Source organism: Protomyctophum parallelum, assembly GCF_964188405.1.
Source record: "Protomyctophum parallelum genome assembly, chromosome: 20".
Classification (NCBI taxonomy): domain Eukaryota; kingdom Metazoa; phylum Chordata; class Actinopteri; order Myctophiformes; family Myctophidae; genus Protomyctophum; species Protomyctophum parallelum.
In genome coordinates this window covers 39,354,215-39,362,602 of record NC_139718.1, presented here as the reverse complement: position 1 = coordinate 39,362,602, position 8,388 = coordinate 39,354,215, and the positions used below count along the sequence as shown (strand labels likewise).

The 8,388-nt window shown below is 41.5% G+C and overlaps 1 protein-coding gene across 1 annotated transcript in view; it reads right to left on the bottom strand.

Moving 5' to 3' along the window:
• Nucleotides 1–262: 262 nt before the first annotated feature.
• osr1 (odd-skipped related transcription factor 1) overlaps nucleotides 263–8,388 on the bottom strand; it is a 23,208-nt gene continuing 15,082 nt past the window's right edge. The window contains exons 3-6 of the mRNA XM_083791566.1: nucleotides 7,314–7,424; nucleotides 6,312–6,481; nucleotides 4,499–4,893; nucleotides 263–1,488 (exon numbers count right to left, since the gene is read on the bottom strand). Coding sequence (XP_083647692.1) covers nucleotides 1,356–1,488; nucleotides 4,499–4,893; nucleotides 6,312–6,481; nucleotides 7,314–7,424 — 809 coding nt within the window. The 3' untranslated portion in view covers nucleotides 263–1,355. The remainder of the gene's footprint in view (nucleotides 1,489–4,498; nucleotides 4,894–6,311; nucleotides 6,482–7,313; nucleotides 7,425–8,388) is intronic.

The following is an 8,388-nucleotide window of genomic DNA, read 5'->3' as shown; positions in this document are numbered from 1 at the left end:
TCTTATCTTCATGCTTTGGTCCTCAACTAGAATGTGGAAAAAAGTACTCGAATGTTCTACTTTTATGTCAAAGTATCAATACGGCAATGTAGATGTACTCCGTTACAAGTAGAAGTCCCATATTCCAAATGCACTCGAGTAAAAGTACACAAGTATCGGCAACAAAATGTACTAAAAGTAAAAGTACTCATATTGCAGTCAGAATGTCCCATTTCAAAAAGGTCAAAATGTGTACAAAATCTTTTGAAAATACCCAATCTGCTATTTTCAAATGGCCCAAATGTAAATAGCACTGCAGTGGTTACTGTATGTTTTGTAATAATAATACATAAATCATTTACAAAGTCGTTTTCAAATAATTGTAGTGGAGTAAAAGTACAATATTTCCCTCTGAAATGTAGTGGAGTAGAAGTAAAAGTACTGAATATTTGACATACTCAAGTACAAATACCTCAAACCTTCAGAACCTTATGAACTCTGAAACGGTCTATTTGGTTAAATCAAATCATCACAGAGGATTTTACAGTGAAGATTGGGTATTTTTTTCCCTTTCTTTCATTTTATTTGTATTAATGCAAGAATAGGAGCTTCTATTTTACCCTGCTAACTTTTCAGTATTGTACTTTTTACACCACTAAACTTACTTGCAAACTTTAGTGACTAGTTACTTCGTACATGTTGATTATTATTAAGAAACACATACACATACATTCCTGCCATTTGAAAACTTGAAACACGACATTAATTCTGGCATAATGAGTACTTTTACTTTTGGTACTTTTAAGTACATTTGTAAAAATGTTAGCACTTTTTCCACCACTGTTGTAATCCCCATCGATGATGTCACTGGTAGGTGCGGCTTCCCAAACGTCCATATAGTCCACCAATGAGAGCGCAGAGTGAGAAGGCGGGAAAAGGTGCCGTCTTCCAATGAGCATTTAGTCACGGTTATATGAAGATCATGTTGAAAATGGCCGAAGTGCTCCTTTAAGACTGAAAAACCAATAAAAAGTACACTTCATAACTATTGGAGAAAACAAAAGGTTTATGAATCCAGGAGTTGAAGAACAAGGGGTGCATGTTGGGCTGACGCAACGTACAGGCCTTCTCTCACATGTGTTTCCATTTGCTATGCAATAATTGGCAAGGAGATACGCTTTTCCTGCTAGTTGAGATGAAGAAAAAAAACAAAAACATAACGAAAACAAAACCAAAGAGAGAGAAAGAGAGAGAGAGAGAGAGAGAGAGAGAGACAGAGAGAAATCAGTCTTTTTGTCTCATTGTTTGGCTTTGGGGACGGTGGGGATTCCAGGGCAGCGGTCGCTGTCCCCGGCTTCCATTGTCAAAAAAAAGGATCACTTGATCTTGGGCGGCTTTATTTCCTTGACTTGCATGTGTAACGTTTTGTGCACGGCCAGAGTCCTTGACTGACAGAAGCCCTTCCCGCACTCCTGGCATTTAAAGGGCTTCTCTTTGGAGTGGATGTACCTGCGACACAAAGAACATAAACAGTCAGTCTTTTAACACATTTGGACCCGAGACCACATTCTACAAAATGTCTTCTAAATCATGAGAGTTTTCTGAAAATCCTATCGTTTCTGTATGAGTGGTTGGTTCTCTATTTAATGTCAGGGACCCCCAGGAATTATAATTATGTATTGGCCCGCGGACACACATCTCAAAATATGTTGCGCCACTTTTTCACGATTTTTCAAAAATAGCAGATCTACAAGCTCGTACAAGAGCTTGTAAATCTGCCATTTTTAAATAGCTAAAGTATAACATACATCTTAACAGTTTTCTGAAGGAAAGAAATATATGTTTCTATGCCAGTGGTTCTTAAACCAGGACTCCCCCATTTAATTTGCCAGTTGACCCCCCATTTGAGTTAAACATTTTAACTTTTCACTGTCATTCAAAGATTTGCACACATTTTCACGATTTTTCAAAAATAGCACATCTACAAGCTCACGAAACAGGCGAAGTGACCCGCTGTGGGCTTGTACATCTGCAATGTTTGAATAGCCATAGTAAAAAAATTATGGTTACAGTTGTTAAAATCTCAAATGACTCAGATGCTTTCCCGGCTGTAATGGGTTAAGAATAACACTTCTAACAATATAGCACACGTCACACTGAACCTTTTTAAAGCCTATACTTAGCAGACAGGAGTCCCCCAGGGCTGTGTACTAGGCGCCCTCCCGTTTCCCCTTTTACACTGAGTATCTCTATGCCGAAAATAGCCGAAAATAGCCGAGTTGGAGATGTGTGTACACAGTGTATGGTTGTTGTAGATCGGCTATTTTTGTCTAACGTTCGCCCGCCAGAATAATGTATTTCGATATGAACACGACACAACTTTATTGTCAGCTTGCGCTGAAATTTGTTCTGCGTCCATGACGTCGCCGTTCAAGATACAGACAAGACATATAAGACACGATACATTGCAAGACCAAACGATAGACATTACAATGGGAAAGAAAATCACAGAAACAGAAAAGAGCAAAATATCCTCTGGTTTATAAGCGGGACAGACTGATGTACAAAATAGTCCTTTAGTTCGTTTTTTATACATTTTAGGGACTGTTTTAACCCATTCTGACCGGGCACCCATTTTGGTGTTGGCATCATGTTATGCTTTAGCTATTGAAAAATAACAGATCTACAAGCTCATAGCGCGCCACCGAGTGGAACGCTACGAGCTTGTAGGTCTGCTATTTTTGAAAAATCGAAGAACGACTGACATTTTTTTAGAATCTGATCTCAGGTCAGAATGGGTCAATCTGGCCCAGGCCGTAGCGTAACGGTCTGGGCACCGGACTGGTGATCCAGTCGCGGTGTGCCGCGGGTTCGACTCCCGAACCCGACACGGCCTTTACCGCATGTCATCCCCCCATCTCTCTCCCGTTTCCTGTCAGCCTACTATCTGTCCCTTAAAAAATCAATAAAAGGCGTAAGCCGCAAAAAGATATCTTAAAAAAAAAAAGAATGGGTCAATCAGACCAGTGTGTGTGTCCAGTGGAAACCTCGTATGAATCTGACCTCTGGTCAGAATGGGTTAAAGGTATAGCTGTCCACCAAACGGACATATCACTACAGATCACTACAGACTGTCGGTCGAATGACGTCGAGAGAGATCAGTTGGTTGGAAGGTATGAACAAAGGTTGTTGAATGCACCTGAGAGGAGCCGGCGCACCGACAGAGGGCTACTATGGTGCTAAAAGAAACAAAAGCTTATGGTTTGATGTCTTTTCCAACAACAAGCCCCCTGCTATACCACATTATATTGTCTTACACTACTATATTCATTATTATTGTTATAGCTACTACTTGTATTTGCCTGCATCTCTCACCCTGTCTATCTTCTATTTTCTTTCATCACATCACATCACGCGTGCTGACTGAGTCATTGAACAAACGCTCGCTGCTGTCGCAACATCAAATGTTGTGAACAATGTCATTAATATATTCTTATTGAAACGCTGTCGTTGTTTGTTCTCATTTGGTCGTGTTCCTTTTTTTTTACGGTCTTATACTTTAATAGACCATTTTTAATTGTGATATTTGACCGGAGTTAGTTCCATCTTTAGAGCATTATGCTGTGACACTGTTCAAACAGTGTCACACAAAAGTATAAGGGAAACAGAAATAAGGCAGCCCCATAGCTATAAGACCCACTTTAACCACAATTATACTTTGGGCTATATTTTTGCACCACCCTTTTACCTCTTATCCCTAAACTTATTTGCCATTTAAAAAAAATTAAATAGTTCAAATTGCCGATCCACAAGCTCACGACCTGTCGATGTGCATCGCCTATCGTTGAACTATTCTAAAATGTTTTTTTTTTGTAAAAAAAAAAAAAAAAAAAAGGCAAATATGTTTAGGGATAAGGGGTATAGAACAAGATGGGGCCCTTTGTCTGTTTGGCTAAATTGCAGACTCTATACATGCTCGCAATGTGTCATATATTTTCTATATAACCCATTCTGACCGGGCACCCATTTTGGTGTCAGCATCATGTTAATGCTTTATCTATTGAAAAATAGCAGATCTACAAGCTCATATCGCGCCACCGAGTGGCGCGATACGAGCTTGTAGGTCTGCTATTTTTTGAAAAATCGAAGAACGACTGACATTTAAAATCTGATCTCAGGTCAGAATGGGTTTAATCAGACCCAGTGTGTGTCCAGTGGAAAACCTCGTATGAATCTGATCTCAGGTCAGAATTAGGGATAATGAGTGTCGATTTGGGGGTCCTTGACATGAAAAGGTTTGGTAACCACTGATATAAGTGTGTGCGTCCCTCCTCCTCCTCCTCCCCCTCCCTCTCCCCCTCCCCCTCCCCCTCCTCCCCCTCCCTCTCCCCCTCCCCCTCCCCCTCCTCCTCCTCCCCCTCCCCCACCCCCTCCTCCTCCTCCTCCCCCTCCCCTCCCCCTCCCCCTCCCCCTCCTCCCCCTCCTCCTCCTCCCCCTCCTCCCCCCTCCCCCTCCTCACCTGTGGTCTCGCAGGTGGTCCTGCCGCCGGAAGGCCTTGTGGCAGATGTCGCAGGTGTACGGCCGCTCGTCGGTGTGCGTGCGCTCGTGGATCAGCAGGTTGTAGGACTTGGTGAAGTGGCGGCCGCAGAACTTGCACACAAACTCCTTCTTGGTCTTGGAGGGCAGCCGGCCGCGGCTGGGCTTGGCGTGGCCGTGGCCGCCGCGCTCCGGCGACGACCCCGCCCCCGCCGCCGCCGCCGCCGAGGCTAGCTGCTTGGCGGCCGCGTCCAGGAGGCAGCCCAGGCCCCCTCCACCGCCGACGCCGCCGACGCCGACACCGGGCGGGCCGCCGCGGAGCGTCGCCGCCCCGGCCCCCGTCGACATGCTCAGGTCCTCGGCCTTCATCGGGTCCTCCTGTGTGGGGGGGGGGGGGGGGGGGGGGGGGGGGGCGAACGGGGACGGACGGACGGGACCATGATCCTTATTGTTATTAACACTCTAAGACCCAGCGTTGCTTTTTAGCAACAATTTTATTTTATTTAATTACTCTTTTTTTTTTTCTGTTATTTTTTCACCTAAACGTCATCAGTGATGTTCATTGCAATGCCATTTCAATGCCATTGGTCATGATATTTGCATATAAATACCCCCCACAGAGGCTGAAATTCACACAAATAAAAAATGTCTGAATTTTTTTTAACCTATGACTTTTGACCTTTAACCCTAATAAAAGTAGGTAAAATAATTGTAATATATGTTTTTTTGTGATCATTAGAATGTCTAGAACATGTTTTATTCATTATTGTGAAAGATATCCCCAAAATGTAAATTATTAATTTATTATATTATTATATAATTGTTATATAATTATTATTAAAAAATTTAACATATTTTTTAGTCTTAGTCCTAGTAGTACAAAGTAGTAGTAAGGTTGAAATCTATTTTTTGCAAGTAGAAATTAATGCTGGTGTTAGAGGGTTAAGGAAGTCCCGATCAGATTTTCTTTTGCTCCCAGTCCGATTTCGATCATTTGATCTTGAGCATAATGCCGATACCGATTTCTCCCGATCCGATATTTATATATTTTGAGGGGCGCTAGCCCCTCCTATATACAGCTTTAATGTTTTGTTTTTCAACAATGCTTGTTTAAGAAAACACCATAGACAATGAAGAGAAATCTAATGTTTGTTTTGAGGACTAAAACAAACATTATGTTGTAAGATGAAAAGAGCGCCCCTCACTTCACACAGGTGTGATTTATTTTATATATATCACAATAGTGCAATATCCAAAATCACAGACTGTGGGCTGTATTTTGCGTGTCTTAAGTACCAGGTCTTATTACTTAACTTAAGACCTGGAGGCGTGGTCAATGCTCTTTGGCCACTCAGAATAGCCAAATGGCATTGATCCAGGTCTCAAGTTAAGTAATAAGACCTGGTACTTAAGACACGCAAAATACAGCCCAATATCTAGAATAATATCATGATGTGGATATGAATAATAGCAGATCTACAAGCTCACAACGAGTTGCCAAAACAACGTCGCCTCAGAATAGGGAATGCTGGGAGTCCAAGTGGTCAACGATAATAACGATAATATTTTTGGTTTTTTTTTGCCACAATAAAGTTCAGTTCAGTTCAGTTTTATTTTGGTCAAAAAGCAAAAACATTACATTACATGTAGTCTTTTTTTTCTTTCTTTTTGGAGACAAAAAGGGTTTAGGCTGAAGCCAATGGCTTATTGTGCCTATATCCCAGGAGGGGGGGGGGAGTGGGGGACATAAAACAGACAGAGAAACAAACAGAAGAGAGAGAGAAAAATCTCCCTACCTGGGTGGCCGCGGCCGCCAGGTTGGCGAAGTCGAAGCGCGGCTTGTTCTTGGAGCCGTGGTGGTGGAGGTGCTGCTGGTGGTGGTGCAGCAGCGTCGCGGCCAGGTCCTGCTGCTGCTTGCTGGGCTGCAGCAGGTGGTGGGGGAAGAGGGGCATGGAGCCCATGAAGCCTGCGTGCGGGACGGAGACGGACCGTTACAACTAGAAATGCACTCTTAGATTATAGCACTTTTGTAGACTTAGATGATGAAAAAATAAAAATAAAAATAAAAATAAAAATAAAAATAAAAATAAAAATAAAAATAAAAATAAAAATAAAAATAAAAATAAAAATAAAAATAAAAATAAAAATAAAAATAAAAATAAAAATAAAAATAAAAATAAAAATAAAAATAAAAATAAAAATAAAAATAAAAATAAAAATAAAAATAAAAATAAAAATAAAAATAAAAATAAAAATAAAAATAAAAATAAAAATAAAAATATAAATATAAATATAAATATAAATAAAGATATAAATATGAATTGCATTTTTATAGCGCTTTTCTATGCACTACGTGCCTACTCAAAGGGCTTTACAGTGATTCATCCATTCATACATTGGGAGGTGAAGCGGCGAACAGTCGACGCCAGCGTCCTCACCTTGGGCAAGACACACATGCAGGGCTGTATTTTGCGTGTCTTATAAGTACCAGGTCTTATTACTTAACTGAAGACCTGGAGGCGTGGTCAATGCTCTTTGGCCACTCAGAATAGCCAAATTGGCATTGATCCGGGTCTTGAGTTAAGTAATAAGACCTGGTACTTAAGACACGCAAAATACAGCCCATGTGCAGTGTCTTGCCCGAGGACACTTCAATGCTTGTGGACAGGAGGAGCGCTGGGATTCGAACCGCCGGCCCATGGATCATTGGACGACCTGCTCTGTATACCTCCTGAGCCACAGTCGCCCCCTCTGCATAAACGCTGTACGGATAATTGGTCACCACGTGTGATCCGTACCTGCGGGCAGTTTGGAGATGGTACAGCGCGGCAGAGCGGCCGCCAGCGGAGGGTATCCCAGCGTCCACTGGTGCAGGTGGATGGCGTGTAGCGCGCTGAAGCTGTAGATACCTGCTGGGAAAGAGTAACGCGTATTATTAATATACGTACAACTATATACGCTCCGTTACATCATGCATACAAGTCCGGGAATTCAACATTTACCTGAGTAAATGTAATACTAATCAAAATCTTCAAAGTAACTAAAGTTGTCAACTATGAAGTAAAAGTACAATATTTGCCTCTGAGATGTATGTGTAGTGTAGAGGTAAAAGTACTGGAAATTGGAAAAGTAAAGTAAAGAATACCTCAAAATTGTACATACAGTACTCGAGTACATGTACTTGTATACTTTACACCACTGCCTCCTGGGAAGTAGTGTCCATTTGCACAGAACATCTTTTGATTGGATTAGTTTCAGTTCATGGTCTCTTGACTAGGGTTTATTTAGTTTAACAGTCATCTGGAATGTTTCAGTGTAGTTTCAGTGGACTAAATATCATACGATTTTATAGTCGAGTAAATCTACAGTTGATTTAGTCGGACTGAAATGTATTTTTTTATTATTGCGGTATACCTTGATATGGCATCATAATGGCTGACTTTACACTGTCTTGATTGCATGCTGAAAATAGCCAAGCTTTGCAGATCTGCTATACTTTCAGAGCCCAACGAATTACCAAAAACAAAAGGACTTGTCCTTTAGTTCTCCTGGATCTCTTCTCCACTGTTCCCTCCCCAACATGTTAGTCTAATATTCATTTGTTGACGAATTGTCAACAAATATGTCTTAGTTGTAGTCATCATAGCTTAGTTTTTATTCGACGAGCATTCTTTCGCCATAGTTTTAGTCGTAGGAATACACCCTATACGTGGCAAGTGTGTGTGTGTGTGTGTGTGTGTGTGTGTGTGTGTGTGTGTGTGTGTGTGTGTGTGTGTGTGTGTGTGTGTGTGTGCCATAGAGTATATATATATCTATAGAGAAGACACCCGAGTTCTCCTCCCATCCACTTGCATTAAGTTGCTCAAAAGCGCA